This window comes from Stegostoma tigrinum, chromosome 44 (genome assembly GCF_030684315.1).
Source record: "Stegostoma tigrinum isolate sSteTig4 chromosome 44, sSteTig4.hap1, whole genome shotgun sequence".
Taxonomy (NCBI): domain Eukaryota; kingdom Metazoa; phylum Chordata; class Chondrichthyes; order Orectolobiformes; family Stegostomatidae; genus Stegostoma; species Stegostoma tigrinum.
This window is the reverse complement of record NC_081397.1, coordinates 319,098-343,580: the sequence shown is the minus strand read 5'-3', so window position 1 is coordinate 343,580 and position 24,483 is coordinate 319,098. Positions and strand designations below refer to the sequence as shown.

General features: G+C 45.0%; 1 protein-coding gene, 1 long non-coding RNA gene and 1 pseudogene across 2 annotated transcripts; 2 read left to right on the top strand and 1 right to left on the bottom strand.

Annotated features, from left to right (window-relative positions):
* LOC132207281 (uncharacterized) overlaps positions 1 to 24,113 on the bottom strand; it is a 656,210-nt pseudogene extending 632,097 nt beyond the window's left edge.
* On the top strand, positions 1,084 to 10,975 carry LOC132207289 (uncharacterized). The gene is made up of 5 exons (XR_009443421.1): positions 1,084 to 1,141; positions 1,851 to 1,932; positions 6,247 to 6,358; positions 9,198 to 9,286; positions 10,952 to 10,975. It is a non-coding gene; the product is annotated as an uncharacterized LOC132207289 (long non-coding RNA).
* Positions 16,382 to 19,490, top strand: LOC132207293 (late histone H2B.L4-like). The gene is made up of 2 exons (XM_059642492.1): positions 16,382 to 16,421; positions 18,833 to 19,490. Exons 1-2 carry the CDS (start codon positions 16,382 to 16,384, stop codon positions 19,195 to 19,197), a joined length of 405 nt encoding a protein of 134 aa, XP_059498475.1. The 3' UTR covers positions 19,198 to 19,490.
* Positions 24,114 to 24,483: the final 370 nt, after the last annotated feature.

Below are 24,483 nucleotides of genomic sequence, written 5' to 3'. Positions count from 1 at the left end.
CATAGCTTGGGCCCATTCCTCAGACGACATGACCATCCTGGGCATCTTGCAGTGCCATAATGATGCCACCGGTAGGTTGCATGAACATCAATTCATATTCCGCTGCGGAACCCTGCAGCCCAATAGCATCAATGTGGATTTTACCAGCTTCAAAATCTCCGCTCGCCCCACTGCATCTAAAAACAAGCCCAGCTCGTACCAGCCTGCCTAACCTGTTCTTCCTCTCACCTATCCCCTCCTCCCACCTCAAGCTGCACCTCCGTTTCGGACCTGCTAACCTCGTCCCGCCCACTTGACCTGTCCGTCCTCCCCGGACTGACCTATCCCTTCCCTACCTCCCAACCCATACTCTCCTCTGCACCTATCTTCTCCTCTGTCCACCTTCGGTCCGCCTCCCCCTCTCTCCGTATTTATTTCAAAATCCTCTCCCCCTCCGCTTTTCTGTTGAAGCGCCTCGGCCCAAAACGCCAGCTTTTTGTGTTCCTAAGATGCTGCTTGTCAGCTGTGCCCATTCAGCCCCACACTTTGTTATCATAAGATTAGGCGTGATGTTTTGAATTAGGGAGCACATCTAACGGGCCGAATGGCCGTTAGCTACTTCACTTGCCCACCAGATTGTGAGAGCCGGAGGGAGGGAGTTATTAACATGGTCCGGGAAACGATCGAAACTCATCGTTCAGCTTCTGTTTCACGCTCTTTTTTTTGCGAATTGGTATTGAATCGTGGGAAAGAAAAGTCATTATATACAAACGGTCTCTGCTCTTTCCCCCACAGCCCCCAGTTGCTTTGCTGAAACTGGGTGGAAAGTGAATTGGGGAAATGATCAATTGATCACTGTTTCTGGGAATTACTTGGAAAAGTAGCGCATGCGCGATATTCCCCCCGAAAAAGAGGTGCTTTTGGCTGTTGAGAGGAGCGCATGCGTGAGGCCCTCCCCCTGCGCTGCCATTGAGGGGCATTTACTCAGTGAGTGGAAGAGGTTTGTTTGAAACAGACCGCAATGGAGAGACCAGCGCCCAGGGAAGCGAGGGAGCAGCAGGCTCCTTCCGGCAGCGCATCGAGATGTGAGTCTGGGACACAGAGGGGGGCTCCGAGACCGGCATTGATTCGGGCTCAGTTCAGGGAGAACCGGGGGCTGTTGGTAAGTGGCCGAACGGGGCAGGAACTGGTCCCGGAACTTGGAGAGAGAGCATCCTGGGGGCGGGGAGAGAGAGGCCTTTCTCGGGCTGTGTGTGGGCCTGCTGAGGGAGACACAGCGGCAAGAAGCTGCTGGGGGTCAGTCTTGTGGTTTTCAAATCCCCAACCACTGATGGAAATTCCTTGTTTGGCTTCTGTTTCATGCTGTTTGTTGACATTGTGCTGTCAAAGTCGAAACACAGACAAGACTGGAAATATAAGAACCCTGTAAAGGACATGGATTAGAGTCAATATATTCTACAGTCAGTGCATTGGGATTTGGTAACATGAGCTGCGCAGACATTGCAGTGGCTCTGGGTAGCACCTTACGTGGAGCTGTACAATTATCGTTCCATTTCTAGATTTTACCCAATTGCTATCGAAGCAGATATATTTTTAAAAAAATCCTCAGACAAGGCGCAGCTGAAAGTTAAAATGGAATCAGACCTGCATTTGAATTGATGACTTTAAAGAAAAGGTAGATGTCTCATGACACTGTCATCATCTCTCAGGTTCTTTTGAAATGACAGGCTTTTGGAGCACCGTTCTTCAGAAGAAGTTAAAGAAAAGAAACATCCTAATAATTATTACCTGAGTATTACAGTAATCTTTTTGACATTTTAAAACTTAATTGATGTTGATTTACAGGAGTAAACTCTGCTGTCTTCCCCCAGGAAAACGCTTGCAGGAACAAGACGATGTAATGTGTGCTTGGTACGAAGCCAAGGGTGACCAGCTGCTTTGAACAACCAACAGGTATGTTACCATGTCCAAGCAGAGAACATCCTTTCCACAGGCACAGAGCAAATTGAGTCAGAGACACATTAAACTCAATTTCTGGTGACATGCGTGCAAGCCAACAGTCAAGCACAAACAACAAAATAAAAATAGTTTTTTTTTCCCCCTCTGTTTTCTCAATACACCACCCTGCTTCAAAAAAGATCATTTGTAGCCTATTGGCATTTATGGCATTTTTGAAAGTGAATAGACTGAATTTTCATCTGAAATAGACACAAAAGAATGGCAGTAAACCTACATTTAGTAAGCATGTTTTCAAATTTACTGTCAAGGTGAAGAAATCTTTCATGCTGTCACATAGTTACACCAACCAAACATATAGCAGATAATGAGGACAGATATGGAAGAAAACATTGACGTTATCATCAGTAACTGAGCAGGACAGCATTCATCTTTTGTCAAATACATGTCCCAGGCTCAGCCAGAACAGTTAATTAATGTGCCTTCCAAATGCACATCCTGTCCCAAAGCCTGACGTAGAATGCCAGCAGAGTGTACGCACACACTTTCTGGCACACACGCACTCCACTGAGTTGTAAATATATACACTATCCCCATCACACGTGTCACACCATCTAACAGCCATGAAGATCATGTATATTGCAAACCTCACAGTGTAACAATGAAGATGATTTCCACTCACGGATTTCAGGTCAGAGAGCTAGCCTTTCATGATAAGTGACAAATAGAAAAGAATGTGAGCTAAATACTTCAATCCTCGTGTGGACATGCACTCCCGTGTTCATAATGTCAATATCACTCATTCACTGTATTTGGGGAAAAAAAGGACAAATTTTGTGGAGTTCAGTTCAGGCAAATGCGAGGTGATGCATTTTGAAAGATCCACTTCAAGAGCGAATTATGTGGTAAATGGCAAAGCCCCAGCAAAAGTTGATGCCCAGAGAGATCTGGGTGTTCAGGTCCATTGCACCCTGAAGGTGGCAACGCATGTCGATAGAGTGGTCAAGAAGACATAGTGCATTCTTTCCTTCATCAGATGTGTCATTTAGTGCAAGAGTTGGCAGGTCATATTACAGTTGTATAGGGCTTAGATTTGAACACATTTGGAATATTGTTTTTGGTTCAGGTCACCACATTACCAAAAGGATGTTGATGCTTTGGAGAAGGTGCAGAGGAGGTTCACCAGGATGTTGCCTGGTATGGAGGGTGCTAGCTATGAAGAGAGTTTGAGTAGATTAGGATTATTTATATTGGAAAGATGGAGGTTGAGGGGGAACTTGATTGAGGCCTACACAGTCATGAGATGAATTGACGGGGTGGATAGCAAGAAGCTTTTTCCAAGAGTGTGGAACTCTCTGACTACGCTTCATGATTTCAAGGTGAGGGGCAAAAGTTTAAGGATGATATGCATGGAAAATTCTTTACACAGAAGGCTTTGGGTGCCTGGAATGCGTTGCCAGCGGAGGTGGTAGAGGCGTGCGTTATAGTGTCCCTTCGTATGTATGTAGACAGATAGGTGACTGGACAGGGAGCAGAGGGATACAGATCCTTGGAAAATAGGTGACAGGTTGAGACAGGGGATATGGATCAGCACAGGCTTGGAGGGCCAAAGAGCCTGTTCCTCTGCTGAAATGTTTTTTTTTGTTCTTTGACACACTGAATTCCCAAGAAGTAGTCCAAGAAATATATCGAACAAGAGATTAATTTCACCTCTCTGTGTCACCATCTCATCGACTTAGAGATAATTAAAGTATCATTTCCTTTTGTACAAACTGGAGAAATTGCACATCAGGATAACTTTCAGATTGAAATTGAAATTGATATTGTCATTGCATTTGTTTGCATAAAACTACAAACTGAATAGTGAAAACCATCTGATACACTTCCAATGAATATAAACTTTGCTATTAAATGGACCAGAAGGAAATCAAGTAGTGACCTGAAATGATACAGAGAATAACCTACACTCAAGCAGATAACCTAGATTGTTGACTGTACAATTAAGTATGTCTCATACAGTGAGCTTGCAACAACAAATGAACATTAAACTCTGTATGTATCCAGACCAGAGACAGAGCAAGCCGAAATAAAAGACAGAAACCCTACCCCAGAAATTATACAGGGAGAGAATGATAAATGCATTCACAAACCAGATAATGTCAGGCATAGCCTAAAAACTCATCTCTCAGATTTACAGGACAGGATCTGACAGGGCCAAATGGTTAAATACACTTGCACAGCCAGAGAGAAGAAACTGACAGGCACGTATTGATAACGGCATACTCATATTCACATATCAGAAAATGACAGGGACAGAAAGATAATTACACACACATTCAGACTACAAAAACTGACAGGTACAGGCTGATAAATACATGCATACATGACAGGACAGCAAGAGCATAAGCATATGTAGATTGATAACTACATTTGCGTATTCACAGACAAATTTGACAGGGACATATTTGTAACACTTTGACATTCACGCAAGAGGAATTGATGCATATAGGTTGATAACGAAACTCACATATTTCACAGCAGAAACTGAGAGCGACAGTTTGATGATTACGCTCATATCTTCACGTGACAGCTACCGACAAGTACGAAGCGATGATTACCACTCTCACACACAAATTCATAGACGTCTGCAGCACAGGAAACAGTCCTTTCTCTCACTGAATCTGCACTGTTCAGAAACAACCAGCCGACAATTCTACATCAATTCAGCCAGTATTCAAATTCCATAAATGTGTCATGTTGGCAGAGGAAGTATCATCCTCACCTTTATCAGTTGTCAATTTCTTCACCAAGCATGATCAGATTTTTTTTATTCTATGTTAAGCAAGAGGACTTTATAATCAGAGACCTTTTGTTTTCAAATTAGCTTAAAATTTGTTCAAATAGCTCTGTTCCTCTTGACAATCCACCTGAATTTTTACATAAAACACAAGAAAGCTTCATGCCGTTTTTTTCAAACAAGCAAGATCACAATAGAACCGCCCTCACTTATATTTTGCAAACATTGTTCAACAGTGTTTATTCTTCAGTAAATTCAGTTTGACGGTTCCAGTTGTGCCCAGTGAATGACAGAAAACAAAAGTTCAACACCGAGCATGTTAATGTCCGCGCCGTAAAACAAAATCCAAGTAAGAAGGCTAATTTTCTTTCCTGCACAACAAACATTGTGGTCAGTCAGCTGCAATGCAGTTGATTTGTTCATTGCACTTCCTCTTTGGCAATAACATACTAAATTAACATCTTTACTTTAGCAGCATTCCAAGACTTGTGTCACTATGCAATGTTGAATAATATTAATCTCATCCTGAAAATATCCTTTGATATCACCACAGCAGTTAGACTCTGCAATGTATCCTTGGCAAAGGTCCATTGCTTCTCTGTCCTCAACTCTAAAGAAAGGCACAGACTCATTTCAGTTGCAATGCCTTGCATTTTCACTTGCTTATAAATGCTGGAGGCACAAACAACTGAAGAATATAGGCTGTTTCACATTTGCGAAAGAAGAAATGAACCGAAAACTCTGTCCTCTGCCATGGTGGTAATTGGCTCTCCACTTTGCAAGAAATACTTAATCTGCTCAGTAACGCAATACAGGAAGATAGAAATAGGATCAATTGAGTGTATCTGTCTGTCTTGTTTCATAACAGCAGCTCTTGTGCCAATACACCATCGGTACAGAATAACTTAGAAAGCGTGGAGATGCTGCCAGGTTAGTAGATACCCAGGCAAAAACAAAAGAAAATGCCATTTCTCTTAAATATCACATGGGTGGGAAAGCTCCCCTTTCATTACGCATTAATAGGACACGGTAAGAGCGAAGTACTTCAATCCCAGTATGTGAATACTTTCCTTGAGGATTAAGTATGAGGTATAAGCTTGGCATAAAGTAAATTCGTCATGTTCACTACATCAGAAAATACTGAATCGATTGCATGATCAATGATGAATTCTACTGAAACAGCTCAAGAAGTAAATTGAAATCCAGATTAAATATGCTTCCAAATATCACACCATGCCTTTGATTTGGACACGTAACTAGTGCGTCAATTTCCTTTGTTGAAACTGAAGGAAATATATAGTAGGCCAAGTTTAAAATGAAATAAACATTGCAATTTAATTTGCTTCCAAAGAGGTACAAATGAAAAAGCAGCTCCCATCTCGTGCAGAAGTACTGCATAAAGATGTGGTTAAATGGACCAAAGAAGAAAGCAAATGGGGTCGTGAACAGATACAGATAACTGGAGTTCATTGGAAATAGATTGAAGAAACGCTGATCTCATGATCTTGTTACAGGAGGAATAAATACACATTCAGTTTTTGAGTGACTGACCAATCCCGAACGAAACTTACTATCATAAACCGGACAGTGACCAAACTGTATCCACAGAGTCGGAGACTGACAAAGGTATTAAAACAGTTTAATTTACATGATCTGATTATTTGGCATTGGGTAAAATCTCATTCATGTTGAGCAGCAGAGATTTGAACAATAGAAGAATGTCAGCAGTTCCTACAAGTAACTTGTTCAATGCAACATTACCCCTCGTTACCCATGTGAAATATGAAGACAACGCATGAGGAATACATTGACACACAATGCCAGAGACTGAATCGATCCCATGCTGACTGTCAGCCGATGCTGCTGAAAACCAGCAGTAACCACGCTTATAATCTGAGTGGGAGACTGACTATTTCAGAAGAATGCCCACACTCTCTATGTGATTAATGTATTATAAATTAGTGTTATAATGATATAATAATTTATAATACACCTCATAAAGGGAATCCAATCATACATGCAGAGCTGGAAACACAAGCAGACATTTGGAAAAGGACAGTGTCACTTAGCCCAATACCCATCTTTAATTCAGATTGGCACCTCATGAGAAATCTCCCTCTCATACAACAAACAGATGCTGAAAGGAAAGGAATGAAATTGATACCTCTGGTCGGCATGGACTGTTGGACCAAAGGTCTGTTTCCCAGATGTACTTTGACAATATTTCTGCACTCTCATATTCACAAAGCAGAAACTGATCAGAAGAAACTCACAGTAACACTCCCAAGCCGCATGAGGCATAAAATGGCATAACAAGGCAGTTATATTCACAGAGTAGAATCTGATAGGGGGAAATAACAATTATATTTCCATATTCAAATCACAGAAACTGATTGGAAAAGGTTTACAACTGCACTTCAACATTCACACTGCAGGTAATGACAGGGACAGATTGATAACAATGTCCGTATATGCACATGGCCAAGAATGATAGGTAGAAATAGATAACTGTATTCTCGTATTCATGGAGAGGAAAGCATTACAAATTCATAACTACATTTATATATTCACATCACAAAAACTGATAGTTGCAGATGAATAACTACATTCTCAGGTTCCCAGAGCAGACGTGGGCAGATACAGATGGAAATTTGCACTCAAATATTCACGTTGCATGTTCACACATCATTATCAACAGATTAATTACAAAACTCACATCTGTATAACACAAATAGACACTGATTGCTGTGTGAAGGTGCAATTGTATTTTTCAATCAGTCCCTGTCTGTTTTCACAACGTGGATGTGTGATTTTAGTTATCAATCAATACCTGTCAGTGAATGCCACGTGAATGTGTGAGGATAGTGTAATGCACGTTAACTACAGGGATTTTAGTAAGACATTTGATAAAGTACCATGCAGCAGATGAATCAGAAATGGAAAGGCTTTTGGGATACAGAGCAATGTGCTAAATTGGAAGCAAAGTTTGCTTTGCAACAGGAATCAAATGGTCAATGGCTGCCCTTGTAAACCGAAAGCTGTTTGAAGTGGTGTTTCTCATAGCTCAGTGTTGGGACTTATGCTGTTTGTTTTATATGATAACAACTTGGACTTGAACATGGGGATGCAATTGGGAAATTTTCAGCCAGCACAAAAATTTAACAGTGTACTGGTCGTGCAGAGGATAGCTGTCAGCTCCAAAATGATATAGAAGTTTTAGTGGAAGGGGCAGATGAGTGGCATATGGAGTTCAACTCTGATAAATGTGAGGTAATGCATTTCAGGAGGTGCAAGGACACAAAATAGGAATACATGAGGTGGTGTGGAAATTGTACATAAAGTGAGTGGTTTGGTGTGCAAGTGTAATGGAGTATGAAAATAGCAGTATAGGTGGATAAGATTGTGAAACTAGGTATAAAGAATGCTGTCCTTTTTTTGGCAGAGGTATACAACACAAAAGTAGGGCTATAATGATGAAAGTATTTAAGACACTGGTGAGGCTGGAACTGATGTATTGTGCGCCGCGATGGTCACCACATTACAGGAAAACGTTATTGCTCTGGATATATTGCAGAGAAGATTTACTGGAATGTTGCCAGAGCTGGAGAGTTATAGCTATGAGGAGTGATTGCAGAGGTTGGAGCTGTATTATTTTGAACAGTGAAAGCTGGGAGTGCCATGATTCAGGCAATTGGGATGGGCAGAGATAGAGTCGACAGGGGGAATCTGTTTCCCTTGGCATAGAGTTTAAAAACCATTGGGTGTGGATTAAGTGAAGTGGCAGGACGATGAGAGATGATGGGAGGAAAACCATTTTTATGAGAGGGTGCTTATCTCAAATACGCTGCCTGAGTTGCTGATAGCAGAGATTCTCAACTCTTGTAAGAACATACCTGGACCTCCACATTAAGTCTGCAAGCTGCAGGGCTATGGGATGTATGCAAGAAGATCATATTTTATGATGGCCATTTTGGGGTGTTTGGGTCAGCATGGATATAATGAGCCAAATGGCCACCTTCTGTGCTGCATAATTTAAATGGATCAGTAGTTCCTGATCATTCTGTCCCTGTCAGCCTCTGTTGTGTAATACATGAATAATTACCAAAGACCTCGAGGGACACATTGATAACTACACTCACACATTCACCAAGTAGCAACTGACATGAATAGATCAATAACTAAACTCGCATCCACTGACAAGCTTCCACTGGGTGGTTCCAGTCATGGAGCTGTACAGGTATCATTTACTTTCAGGAGCTCATTCAAATGGTGTTGAAGTTTTTCGAAATGATCAGACAAGGAACAGCTCGGGCAAGATTGGATCAAAACCCATAGTTATGTTAGAATTCCTAGTAATATTAGTATATCCAAATGATTATTAATGAAATGTTGTGTTGATCAGTTAAACATTGTCAAACCCAATTGATGTTGCTTTACACGAACTATCTCTTCTGTCTTCCCGCAGAAAAAAAGAAAACACTTGAATGACCAAGACAAAGTAAGATTTCTTCAGTGCAGAGGCAAGTGTGACCAGATCCTTCTGATAAACAGCAGGTATGTTCCCACTGTCAGAGCAGAGAACATCCTTTCCGCAGTCACAGAGCAGATTGAGTCGGACACACAGTGAGCTTAATTTCCAACAGATATGTTCAAATTTTTCCAACTGGAGAACAACGTTGGAGAAATTAAACTTTATTTTTCTTATCTCTCCATTCCAAATACACAGTTCCAACAAATTTCAGCATTCATCACCCATTAACTTGTACACTATTTTTGAAGATGGATGAACTGAAGTTATACACTCAGTATCTGAATGAAATCTACGTAAACTTACTCTATTAGCAATTATCACATAATGAACCACACCTCCACTAAGAATATTACTGGCTGCTGACAATTAAGCCACTTTTACAAGTAGAAAATGACCAGTATGGATTGATGCCTAACCTCACTCATTTGTGTTGCAAATGCATACAAAAGAGAAAGGATGACGAGACTCACATATTGACATTGCAGAAACCGACAGCTAAAGATTAATAAAGATATTCACACATTCACATCATAGAAACTGGGATACACAGGTTAGTAAACAACACTCACATTCACATAGCAAACTGACAGCAACTGAACGATAACTACTTTCACATATCCACACAGCAGAAACTGGCAGCTACATATTGATGACAACTCCCAATTTCACAGACCATAAAGTGACAGGTACAGTTTTATAACTGCATACCCACAGATTTAAAAAATACCGACGGGTACAGTTTGATAACTATACTCAAATATTCACAAAGTAGATTCCCACAGGTACATATTGATAACTTTACTTGCAAATTATGAGGTACTGATAGGTACAGGTTGCTCTACATGCACATATCCATACAGAAGAAATTGATAGGAACTGATTGACGATCACTTTAGAGATAGCAAGAGCTGCAGATTCTGGAGTCAGCCTTCCCAGTTTCACAAAGCATTAGCTGACAGATACAGTTTGGTAACTACTCTCATATTCACAGAGTAGAAGCTGACAGGCCGTTATTGATAACTGCACTCACATGGTCACCAAGCAGAAACTCAGAGATTGATGACAGTGACATTCAAATTACAGAAACTGGCGGCTACACAATGATAGCTGCTGTCACACTTGCATTGCATGAACTGTTGGGGTCAGATTAATAACTATGCTGTTGTTGAATTGCTCAACAAGCTTGTTGCTTGTTTAGAGACATTTTGTCACCATCTACATAATACCTTCAGTGCACCTCTGGTGATGCGTTGCTGTTGTGTCCTGCTGGCTGTTTATGTGCTGCAGTTTGCTGGGCTGGCTGACATCACTTCTGGATTTGTTTCTCAGTGGTTGGTGTATGGGATCCTGCTCTACGCATTTGTTAATGGCATTCCAGTTTGAATGTCAGGCCTCCAGGAATTCTCGTGCATGTCTTTGGTTCGCTTTTCCTCAGATGACGAAGTTGTCCCAGTCAAATTGGTGTCCCTCTTTGTCCATGCGTATTGAGATGAGTGATGTTGGCCATGTCTCTTGGTAGCTAGTTTGTGTTTACGAATCATGATGGCTAGTTTCCTACCAGTTTGGCCTTTGTACTGCTTTTGGCATCTGTGCACGATATCGTGCAAATAACGTTGGTTCTGTCAGTTCTGGTTGTTGGTTCGGGGCAATATGTGCTCATTTCTGATATGTTTTTCATGTTTGGTCAGGTGACTAGTGTCTCTGGACGTGCTGTGTTATCCATTTGTCGTCTGTTGTGCAGGTGTCGAAGGACAATGCTTTTCAGGTAACCTTCGTTTCTATAGTCACTGTATCGTGTTCTTCCTCAGCTTTACGCAGCTCTGGATGCTGCAGTGTGTTGTGGCTCACTTGAACAGTGTTTTGGTGCAGCTCCATGAGTAGATATTGGGATGATTGCTATTGTAGTTGAGTATCTGATCAGAATGTATTAAAACATGCAATAACTGCACTCTCAGGCTCTCCTAACTGAAATTGACGGAGAGCGATTGATAACTAAACATTCACATAGCAAAACAGTGTCATGGACAGACTGATAATTTCAGACACATATTCACTGAGTAGAAACTGACTGACAGAGAATGACATCTATACTCAGGTGCCCGGATAGCAGAAACTGACAGGAACAGGTTGATGATGACACGGACATGTACATGATACCTACATCCCTCATTCCACTTGCATTAACTGAGTGGTACAGATTGATTCCTGCACTCTCACATTCACACAACAGAAAGTGGCAGAGACAGATATATAACTGCATTCATTCACACGGCACAAACTGTGAGGACGAGGTTGTCAACTACGCTCTCACATTTACAGAGCAGAAACTGACAGGTACAAAGTAAATCTGCACTCATACATCCACAAATCAGAAACTGAAAGGCCCACAGAGAGACCCACACTCAGTGTTTCACACAGCATAAACGGACAATATAAAAACCAAAAGAACTGCGGATGTTCCCCCCGCAGCGGTCGGCAATGCCCTCAACCGTGTCTTCCACATTTCCCGTGCCTCATCCCTCACACCCTGACCCCACAATAACCGCCAAAACAGAACCCCCTTGGTCCTCACATCCCACCCTACCAACCTCTGGATACAATGCATCATCCTCCGACACTTGTGCCATCTACAATTCAACCCGACCACCGAAGACATTTTTACTACCCGACCCTTGTCTGCTTTCAGATGAGACCACTCTCTCCACAACTCCCTTGTCCGCTCCACACTGCCCTCCAACCCCAGCACACCCGGCACCTTCCCCTGCAGTGTCATCATGATCCCACCCGTAGGTTGCAGGAACAGCAACTCATATTCCGCTTGGGAACCCTGCAGCCTCAAGGTATCGATGTGGATTTCACCAGCTTCAAAATCTCCCCTTCCCCCCGCTGCATGCCAAACCAGCCCAGCTCTTCCCCACCTGCCTAACCTGTTCTTCCCCTCACCTATCCCGTCTTCCCACTTCAAGCCGCACCTCCATTTCCTACCTCCTAACCTCAGCCTGCCCCCTTGACCGGTCCATCCTCCCCAGACTGACCTGTCCCCTCCCTACCTCCCCACCCATACTCTCCTCTCCACCTATCTTCTCCTCTGTCCATCTTCAGTCCCCCTCCCTCTCTCTCCCTATTTATTTCAAAATCCTCTCCCCCTCCCCCTTTTTATGATGAAGGGTCTTGGCCGAAAACGTCAGCTATTATGCTCCTAAGATGCTGTTTGTCCTGCTGTGTTCATCCACCCCCATGCCTTGTTATCTGCGGAAGCTGTAAATCAGGAACAAAAACAAAGTTGCTGGAAAAGCTCAGCAGGTCCAGCAGCATCTGTGAGGGAGAAAACAGAGTTAACATTTCAGGTCCGGTGTACAGATCCATAACTAAACTCACGTATTCACATTGAGGAATCTTTGAGCTAGAGACTGATAATCACAGTCATACATTCAGAGAACAGGAACACACAGGCATAAGCTGATAACTAACTTCTGTATTAACATAGCAGAAACTGACTCGCATTGACTGGTAACTGCATTCATGTCATCTTGTCAGGTGCAACAAACAGGTACGGATAGATAACTACACTCACACATTCACACCGTAAATACTGACAATGACAAACAGCTTCAATCCCACCGATTGCATAGCAGAGACTGTCAAGAACAGATTGATAACAAAGTGTGGAGCTGGACAATCACAGCAGGCCAAGCAGCTCCTGAGACGCTGCTTGGCCTGCTGTGTTCATCCAGCTCCACACTTTGTTGTCTTGGATTCTCCAGCATCTGCAGTTCCCGTTATCACAGGAACAGATTGATAACTGCACTCAAATATTGACACATCAGAAGCTGGCAGGCGCTGTTTAATATCCAAACTCTCATATTCACATACCAGAAAATGGCAGGTATAAATTGACAACCACACTCACATACACACAGTCGCAGAAACTGACAGTGAAAGAACTGATAACAGCGTTCAGACGTTGACATCACAGAGCCTGGCAGAAACAGACTGATAAATAAACCCTCACATTCTTATAACAGAAACTGCCATGGATAGACTGGAAATTTAATCATCAAGCAGAACCTGACAGATACAGAGTGATGTGATAATGGGAACTGCAGATGCTGGAGAATCCAAGACAACAAAGTGTGGAGGTGGATGAACACAGCAGGCCAAGTAGCATCTCAGGAGCACAAAAGCTGACGTTTCGGGCCGAGACCCTTCATCAGAGCGGGGGATGGGGAGAGGGAACTGGAATAAATAGGGAGAGAGGGGGAGGCGGACCCAAGATGGAGAGAAAACAAGATAGGTAGAGAGGAGCCTACAGGTGGGGAGGTGGGGAGAGGTAGTTCAGTCCAGGGAAGATGGACAGATCAAGGAGGCGGGATGAGGGGTAGGTAGGAAATGGAGGTGCGGCTTGAGGTGGGAGGAAGGGATTGGTGAGAGGGAGAACAGGTTAGGGAAGCAGAGACAAGCTGGGCTGGTTTTGGGATGCAGTGGGGGGAGGGGAAGAACTGGGCTGGTTTTGGGATGCAGTAGGGTGACCCCAGAGGATCCCCCTCATCCTCACATACCAGCCCACCTACCTCTGGATACAACATATCATCCTCCGACTCTTCCGCCATCTACAATCCGTCCCCACCACCCAAGCCATTTTTCCATTCCCACCCTTGTCTCTTTCCGGAGAGATCACTCTCTCCATGACTCCCTTGTCCACTCCACACTCCCCTCCAACCACACCACAGCAGGCACCTTCCCCTGCAACCGCAGGAAGTGCGACACTTGTCCCACACACCTCCCTCACCCCCATCCCAGGCCCCAGGATGACCTTCTATATCAAACAGATGTTCACCTGCACATCTGCCAATGTGGTATATTGTATCCATTGCACCCAGTGTGGCTTGCTCTACATTGGAGAAACCAAGCGGAGGCTTGGGGACCGCTTTGCAGAACACCTCCGCTCGGTTTGCAACAAACAACTGCACCTCCCAGTCGCGCAACATTTCAGCTCCCCCTCCCATTCCTCAGACGACATGGGCCTCCTGCATTGCCACAATGATGCCACCCGAAGGTTGCAGGAACAGCAACTCATATTCCGCTTGGGAACCCTGCAGCCCAGTGGTATCAACGTGGACTTCACAAGCTTCAAAATCTCCCCTTCCCCTACTGCATCCCAAAACCAGCCCAGTTCTTCCCCTCCCACCACTGCATCACAAAACCAGCCCAACCTGTGTCTGCTTCCCTAACCTGTTCGTCCTCTCACCAATCCCTTCCTCCCACCACAAGCCGCACCTCCATTTCCAACCGATCACGTCATCCCGCCTCCTTGACCTGTCCATCTTCCCTGGACTGACCTATCCCCTCCCGACCTCCCCACCTATACCCTCCTCTCTACCTATCTTCTTTTCTCTCCATCTTCAGCCCGTCTCCCCCTCTCTCCCTATTTATTCCAGTTCCCTCTCCCCATCCCCCTCTCTGATGAAGGGTCTAGGCCCGAAACATCAGATTTTGTGCTCCTGAGATAGTGATAACTGCTGCCAAACATTCGCAGAGCATGGATGAAAATAAACAGATTGATAACTAAACACCCGTTTTCACAAGACAGAAGACTGATGGGGAAAAATTAGTACATCCTCTCATAATTTCACACAGCAAAGACTGATATGGACGGAATGATAACTACAATTCCACATTCATGCAACAGAATCTTGCAGGAATGTACTGATAATTGTACAAACAAACTCACTTAGGAGAAACTGACAGTCTCAGATTTAAAACCACGCTCTCTTTGTCACAAACTAAAAACTGGGAGGTACAGTGTGACAACTGAACTCAATAGTCACAGAACAAAGTCTCCCAGGTCCAGTGTGATAACTACCTTCTCACATCTGCCTAACAGAAACTAAACTCGCATATTGACGGAGCAGAAATTGGCATGTGCAGACTAATGCCTGCACTCTTACATTGATACCACCGAATGGACATGTAGGTACGAGTAACAACACTCATGCATTTTCTTGGAGAAACTGTCAGGCATGGATTGAGAACTACACCCACACATTCACAGAGCACACATTGAAAGGTACAGACTAATAATGTCACACTTTTGGACAACAGAAATGACAGAGGTAGATGACCTGAAATATCAAGCGACGTTGAAGATCTGGTCAGGAAAGGGAAGAAGGCATACATTGGGTTTAAACTATCAGGCTCAAGTGAATCCCTAGATAACTATAAAAAGTGGAGAAGCACACAAGAGGGAAATCAGAAGAGCAAAAAGATGTCATGAAATGGATCTGGCAGAAAAGGTTGCAGATAATCCCCAGAGGCTCATTAGTTATAATAAGAGTAAAAGGTTGGCTGCGGAGAGGACGACCTCTTTAAGATCAGGATGGTGGTCCATGTGTGGAGCCACAGCAGAAGGGGAGGATTTTTAATGAATATTTCTACTCAGTGTTTGCTGAGGAGAGAATCATGGATGTTAAGGAAATGAGATTAATTCCCTACAGTGTGGAAACAGGCGCCTCGGCTCAACAAGTCCACACCACCCCTTCAAGCTTCCCACCCAGACCCATACCCCTGTAACCCACACACCCCTGAACAGTACAGGCAATTTAGCATGTCCGATCCACCTAACCTGCACATCTTTGGGCTGTGGGAGGAAACCGGAGCACCCGGAGGAAACCCACGCAGACACAGGGAGAATGTGTAAACTCCATACAGACAGTCGCCCGAGGCTGGAATCGAATCTGGGTCCCTGGTGCTGTGAGGCTGCAGTGCTAGCCACTGTGCCACCCTATAATCCCTATTAGAAATAAGGGAAGGAAGTCGAGATATTTTGGACTGCATATGTTTGAACAGAAAGGGTGTCTTTGCAGCCTTAGATCATACAAAGGTGGATGAATTTCTGAGTTCTGATAGTGTCCATCTCGGATTTTGTGGGAAGCCAGTAAAGAAATTGCAGAGGCCCTTCCTTTGCAGAGATTTTAGCTTCATTTTTAGCCACTGGCGAGGTTCCAGAAGACTGGAGGGTGGCTAAAGTTATTACATTGTTTATGAAAGGGAGGAAAGACAAGCCAGGGAACTTCCAGCCAGTGAGCCTAACACCAGCAGTAAGCAAGTTATTGGAAAGGATGCTGAGTGACAGGATCAATGAACATTTGGATATTCAAGGTATGATTACGGATAGTCGGCATGGATTTGTGTGCGGAAAGGCACATGTGACAAATCTTTGAGTTTTTCAAAGAAGTAACCAAGTGAATAGATGAGGGGAGGGCAGTAGATGCAGTCTGTGTGGACTTTAGTAAGGCCTTTGACAAGGTCCTGCACGCAGACTAGTAATGAAGGTTAGGTTGCAAGGGATCCAGGGAGAGCTAGCTAATTTGATTCAAAAATGGCTCAATGGTAGAAAGCAGAGTGTGATGGTTGAAGCTTGTTTCTCGGACTGGAGGCCTGTGACTCGTGGTGTGCCACAGGGGTTTGTGCTGTGACCTTTGTTGGGCACCTCGGTGTATCAGTGGCTAGCACCGGGGATCTGGGTTCAATCCCATCCTCAGGCGATTATCTATGTGGAGTTTGCACATTCTCTCCGTGTCTGAATGATGTTCCTCCGGGTGCTCCGGTTTCCTCCCACAGTTCAAAGATGTGCAGGCTAGGTTGGTTGGCTATGGGAATTTTCCCGTAGTGTTCAGTCATGTGTTGGGTGAGTTATAGCAGGATGGATCTGGGTGGGATGCTCGGAGTGTCAGCATGGACTTGTTGGGCCAAAGGGCCTATTTCCACACAGTAGGGATTCGATGATTGTGTGATAAGTGGCCTTGATGTGAATGTACAAGGCATGATTCGTATGTTTTTCAATAATACAAAATTAAGATGTAGTTTTGAAAGTGCGGAAGGTTTATCAAGAAAATAGAGGGATTTAAGAAGGACCTTGCAGAGTGGTGCACATGTGGAATCAGCTGCCAGAGAAAGTTGTTGAGGCAGGTGCAATTGCAGCATTAAAAAAAGGGTAGGTTTTAGAGGGATATGGACCAAATGTGGGCAGTTGGAATTAGCTGAGAGGGCACCATGATCAGCATGAACCAGTTTGGGCTGAAGGGCCTTTGTCCATGCTGCATGACTGCCTGACCTCAGACTACAACAGGACCTTGATCGAGAGGACCAATGGGCTATGTAGTGGCAGCTGGGGTTTAATCTTGTCAAATGTGAGGTGCTACATTTTGTCACAGAAAATCGGGGCAAGACTTGCACACTTCATGGTCAATTCTCGGGAAGTGTTGCCAAACTAAGTGGCCACAGAATGCAGGCTCATAGCGTCTTGAAAGTGGAATTCCAGGGAGACAGGGCAGTGAAGAAGGTGTTTGATACAATTGCCTTTATTGGTCAGGGCATTCAGTGTATATTGAGGATTGGGAGGTGATGTTGTGACTGTACAGAAGATTGGTTAGACTACTTCTGAAATACTGCATTCAGTTCTGGTGCCCCCTTGCAATAGGGAAGGTGTTGTTAAACTTGCATGAGTCAGGAAAATGTTTAAAAGGATGTTGCCACAGTTTGAAAGTTTGAGTTTCAGGGAGAGACTGAATAGACAGGGCTTATTGTGGCTTGTTTTGCAGCTTGTTTTCCATGAAGTGTCTGAGGCTGGGTGGTGACTGTATAGAAGATATAAAAGTAAGAGGGGCATGGATAGCATGAATAGTCACGTTCTTATGCACAAGGGATAGGAGTCCGAAACTAGAGGGCATGGGTTTTGGATGAGAAAATCACGATTTGAAAGGAACTTAAGGTGGGCAGTGTTTGCTCACAGAGTGTAGTGTGGAATTGCAGTGAACTGCCAGAGGAAGTGGTGGAGTTGAGTACAGCTACAACATTTAAATGACATCTGGGCGGGTGTATGAATAGGAAGGGCTTAGAGTGATGTGGGCCAAATGCTGGCAAATAGGACTAGATTAATTGAGGATATCTGGTTGCCATGGATGAGGTGGACCCACGAGTGTTGTATATCTTTATGACAGTATGACAGGAACAGACTGTGAGAGAGTAATAACCATCCACACTGCGTGAAAAGCGTCAGATGGATAACTGCACTCCCATTTTCATATCGCAGAGACTGACAGATATTCGACAAACTATCCCTCATTAAACATCAAGCTCTGAACACAATACTGCTTATAGTGTAATGCAGAAACTACAGAGAGTGATGAAACAAAATAATATGTTATACATGAAAGGTTGCTTTGAGCAGATAAATACATTGTCGCAATTAAAAACTCTCAGGTACTGTGTTCACAATATCAATAAATGACAATAACGAGTTAAATGTAGAGTGATCCGGGTACAAAATTTCGGCTTGTGTTTCACTTTTCGGTGCATATCCTGACAGATCCCCGATGTATCCCACTCTAACCAATCACAGAAAAGCTAATCACATCCTCTGAGATTCTTGTAAACTGTCCAATCATGAACAAGACCTCCCCCATCCCTCATTAGCATTGCTGACGCCAGCAGCCTATAAAAAGCGAGCCCCGCGCCCACTTTCCCTTATTCTGTGTCTGACAGTGACCGTCATTATGGCAGATGAGAAGAAATCGCAGGCAACTTCCAAGAAAGGCGCGAAGAAAATCATCAAGAAGGCGCCGGGAAAAGCGGCAAGAAAAGGAGCCGACGCAGGAAAGAAAGTTACTCCATCTATATCTACAAAGTGATGAAGCAGGTTCACCCCGACACCGGCATCTCCTCCAGAGCCATGAGCATCATGAACTCGTTCGTCAGCGATATTTTCGAGCGTATCGCAGGGGAGGCTTCCCGCCTGGCCCATTACAACAAGCGCAGCACCATCAGCTCCCGGGAGATCCAGACCGCCGTGCGGCTGCTGCTGCCCGGGGAGCTGGCCAAGCACGCCGTGTCGGAGGGTACAAAGGCGGTGACCAAGTACACCAGCTCCAAGTGAGACACCTCACTGCTGAAAGCAGACACCAATCCAAAACCCAACGGCTCTTTTAAGAGCCACCCACAATTGCACTGAGACAGCTGAACTGTTTTAACTTGGATAGTCGATGCTAGAGAATCTGAGACAACAAGGTGTGGGCCTGGGTGAACACAGCAAGCCGAGCAGCGTCAGAGGAGCAGGAATGTTGACATGTCGGGGCGAGACCCTTCTTAAGAAATTAGGTTTTAACTTTGTGGTTTATTCTGGGTCTGTATAATTCATGTCCCTAAGCTTTGTGTTTCGTTTTCAATAAACTTTGTTAAAAAAAATTCGTGTGATCCCTCACCCTCTGCCTTTTATTCTCGGTTGCGTAGTTCCCTGACTGTTTTCCCTGCCTGTATAGAGAGCATACTTTTTGTCCCGGAGTCATTTTTTTCTGCACCTTCTATGTTTTCCAGTTACTCTGTAACCCTTGATCAGCGCAAAAGCTACAGTGCCCCGTGGGGTATGAAACACGAGTTTCACCCGGAATGAAAAGTAACTGTTCTAGTCCCACGAATAGATTTTGAAATTTACTTGTCCTTTTCTTTCATTAACTTTTCAAAGCGCCACTGAGACTTCGTCTGATGTTTGCAGAGCACTGCAAATGAGGCTCTCAGCTGTCGATAAGGGGCTTTCAAACTGAACTGAGATAAAACCAGATTAACTGCTGAATTGCCATATCAAGTGTGAAACTGGTTGAAGTCTGATCAAGGACAATAGGGGCGGCACTTTAAACTAAAGTTTCACCGCTCTCTCCGGCAAGAAGGTTATGTGAGTTTTTCCTAAATATTTCAGGGTCCACTTGCAATATGAAAAATGAATTAAATTCGATGAAAAATTAAATTATTCATTCCTCTTTGTAAAACTTCTTTTTCCTTTTTCGGACATGTTGGAGGGTTTTGTCCCTGTGGGTAATGAGCCCTAAATTTCTCCCGTGGGAACGAAAGCAAATGACCCCGAATTTGAGACCCACGAAGAGTAGTATCGTGCGATTTCTGTTTTGTTTCAATTCCCAAATGTCTACGTGAAGTTCTCCGAATTTATTTTCAGAATGCAGTATGTGGGGCTTGCCGCTCTCGGGAAGAGGCTTTCAAAATGAACCGAGATTAACAGGGAAGTCTGATCTAGCACAATAATTACAAAATTTCCCGAAGCCGGAGTTCCTCAGAGTGAGAACGAGAGGTTATGTCAAGGATCAATTTGTAATCTGAAAGGAAATTAAATCGTAAGCATTCACGTAAAGCGTCTTCCTCGTATTGCCCATGTTGGCGGTCTTTTCAAATCGGAAAGAAAACGGTGGATGATTTGGCGCCGGTATTTTCCTACGGTTTCCACGCAGAGGAATTTTGTTTTATTTTCAAATCTCCCCGCGGGTTCTATCCAGTTTTGCAGAAAGCTATAAATGAGGCTTTCTGCTGTCGGTGTGAACATTTCAAAGTGAACCGAGATGAAAGCAGAACAGCTGCCGGACTGGCATCGCAAAAGGAGAAATATTGTTGATCTCGTGCAGTAGGGAGCGCGATTGTAAAATGTTGTTTAAAGCAGTATTGCGCTCAACGGGAAAGAAATTGTTGTGTGATACTGTTATCATTATCTCCATTATCAGCATTATATGCTGATCTGAAATAAAATAAATCTGTGCAGAGACTTACTTCGGGCGGGCTCCTTTTTCTGCCATCTGCTTATTCTTAAGTATAAAAAAAATCAGAAACACATCGATTCACTGAGGCCTGGGAATCAGAGAGAGATTGTGTGAAGTATACAGGTGTATTCTAAAAGTAAATTATCTGAAATATGAACGTATTCTTCTTTGTAAAACTTCTTCCAGTTTTGTACATATTGGCGGGCTTTCCGAGTTTGAAAGAAAGCGGTTGATGATTTGGCGCCGGGATGTTCCCGCCTCCTCCCCGGGCCCTCTCCGGATTGGTGAGGGAAGCAGATATCTGATTGGGAATGGAATCGACATGAGGAGATACCGAACAATGTGACCAATCAGCAATGGCCGCACCCACATTCCTCCCGAAGGTATAAGAGGGCGGGATGGGGCCACATTGCAGCATTCTCTGTGAAAGTGTTTGAGAGGTTTTGGCAATGACTGGGAGAGGAAAGGGAGTGGAGGGAAAGCGCGCTCGAAGGCCAAGTCCCGGTCGTCCCGGGCTGGCCTGCAGTTCCCGGTGGGCCGTGTTCACAGGCTCCTGAGAAAGGGTAACTATGCTGAGCGTGTGGGTGCCGGAGCGCCGGTCTATCTGGCTGCGGTGCTCGAGTACCTGACGGCTGAAATCCTCGAGCTGGCCGGTAACGCGGCCCGGGACAACAAGAAGACCCGCATCATCCCCAGGCACCTCCAGCTGGCCGTGCGCAACGACGAGGAGCTCAACAAGCTGCTGGGAGGGGTGAACATCGCTCAGGGCGGGGTGCTGCCTAATATCCAGGCCGTGCTGCTGCCCAAGAAAACCGCCGCAGGGGGCTCCGCTAAAAAGTGAAGAGGCCGTTCTTGAATTTGCGAACACAAAGGCTCTTTTAAGAGCCACCCACCACATCAGTGAAAAGCAGCTAGGCCGTCACTGCTGGCTAATTAACTTTCATGTTATGTTCAAGCACGGTCCTTTAAATGAGCAAAAATAATCCCTTTTGTTTTCTCCTTAAGAGAGATAACACTAGAACAGCTGCCGGACGGGACGAATAAAGTTGGAGGTTTTGCTACAGGGACAGCGACTTTAAACAGTGACTCAAAGGGGCGTTCCCACCCATACGCTGACAGGGAAATAGAGACATGGAACAGCTCTGCGCCACAAAGAGCCCGTTCGAGACTGACCCGACCCCCCTCAGTTGGTCGAACGAATCCACTAGTGGGAGATTGCGCAAAATTTCCGAGTGCACGAACAAAAATATAAACATAGTTTGTATGTTGTGGTGGGTTTTGAAATTGGCGATTATTTTCCACCATCCTCCTCCTCCGCCAAGTTCAGTTACAGCTGGGGAAATGCCAAGGGAAGCAATTCGGACACAGAGGCGTTTCAATTAGAAATGTATAAATTATAAAACGTGGAGTGCAGTACTTGAATTTGTTGCGATTAGTGAAAGTGTATAAATCTGATTGCCCCGAGTTGCGTCTTGTCTTTAAGATGAATTAGTGCATCTCAGACACATTAAGTTTCTCTAAGAGCTGTTGCATTGAGACGATATCAATAGCATTAACTAAAGTCCATCGTGCCTGACGATTGCTGCTCGCTCTGGATAGTGTAGTGGCTCTGAAAAGAGCCGTTGTTTCTCGGGGTGAATGTGCAGGGTCGGGCACGCTCCTCGCGGATCCGGCGGGCCAGCTGGATGTCTTTGGGCATGATGGTGACCCGCTTGGCGTGGATGGCACACAGGTTGGTGTCCTCAAACAGCCCCACCAGGTAAGCCTCGCTGGCCTCCTGCAGGGCCATCACGGCCGAGCTCTGGAAGCGCAGGTCGGTCTTGAAGTCCTGAGCGATCTCCCGCACCAGGCGCTGAAACGGCAGTTTGCGGATCAGTAGCTCGGTGGATTTCTGGTAGCGGCGGATCTCCCGCAGAGCCACCGTGCCGGGCCTGTAGCGATGAGGCTTCTTCACTCCGCCCGTGGCCGGAGCGCTCTTGCGGGCCGCTTTGGTCGCTAGCTGCTTGCGCGGAGCTTTCCCTCCGGTGGATTTGCGCGCTGTCTGCTTGGTTCTGGCCATTCTCTCTGTAATACACACAGGCCGCTGCTATCAATGCTGAGCCTGCTGCGGCGCTGCCTATTTAAGGGAATGGAGAGCCCGCCCTAGAGCCTGGATTGGATACAGCCCCGTCCCTCAACCCCCTGAGAAACAGCCGCTGAAGGACAGGAAAGGCAGCAAAATAGTTGTTGGAGGCTGATTGGTTAAGTTGAAATGACAGTTGGTCAATTTCAAATCGCCCGCCGATTTCAGAAAGAGCTGAAGTAATTTTAAAACGAGAACTCCCATGTGTCTGCAACTAAGGTTATATCTTATGCTTTACAAAATTTTCTTGTGAACCTAACTTGCAGTCAGCGCGGAGAGGGCTCTGAATCATTTCCTGATGTGTCTCTGACAGGCAGTTAGAATGAACTCGCCACTAAAACATCGGCACAGCTACCAGAATCAAAATGAACAAAGTATCATTCCTGGAAGCGTGAATGAAGTACAAACACTGCAATATGCAATTAGCGCCTGGGCCCAAAATTACGGACAGAGCAAATTATTATTCATGGAATGGACAACTGGTAGTATTACTGATAGACTGGTATTCACAAGAAAGGGCATAACCAGCTGCAGAACAGTATCGTCTCGAATGGCCGTGAAACCTCTATCTGTAGTGCAGGGATACCTTGGTTATAGAACACTTTTCTGCAGACAGTATAATTTCACAATCCGCGCTCTCTCTCCTGCAACGCGGGGCACGAAGTTAATATATTTCCTTAAAGGATTGGTTCAAAATTAAAAGTCGCTGCACCAGCCCTATGTGTTGCCTTTCCCCGTCCTCAGGTCTCCGCTCTCAATCGGAGGGTTTGGGTGGCTCTGAAAAGAGCCTTTGGGTTCGCTGGAAAAGGGACGAGTTGCTCAGCCGCCGAATCCATAGAGAGTGCGGCCCTGGCGTTTCAGAGCGTACACCACGTCCATGGCAGTGACCGTCTTGCGCTTGGCGTGCTCAGTGTAGGTCACCGCATCCCTGATCACATTCTCCAGGAAAACCTTCAGCACCCCGCGGGTCTCCTCGTAGATCAAGCCCGAGATGCGCTTGACCCCGCCTCGGCGAGCCAGGCGCCGGATGGCTGGTTTCGTGATGCCCTGGATGTTATCACGGAGCACTTTGCGGTGCCGCTTCGCCCCGCCTTTTCCCAGGCCTTTGCCTCCTTTGCCTCTCCCAGACATCACGCTTCTTCACTGCAATCGCTGCCGAGTGAGAGCCGAGCTGCCTCACCTTCCCTCTTTATACAGCCCGCCCCGACCTGACTGAGAAAGAGCTGACAGAGAGTGAGAGGCGGCCCGGGCAGGAAACTGAGTGACAGACAGAGAAATGTCTAGCTCCGCCTCCAGCTGCGACTCAAGCTTCATGTTCGAAGATAATAAAACCTGGAACTTTTAAAAGCAGTTGTGATACAATTAAACGTCCATGTGCCGGCCTTTCTTTCAGGAGACAGCATGTCAGCTTCCATTTCAAAGATAGCAGAAACTGCAGATGCTGTAGAATACGACAGTGTCAGTTTCCATTGCTCCAGCTGAATCACACAAAATCAATTCT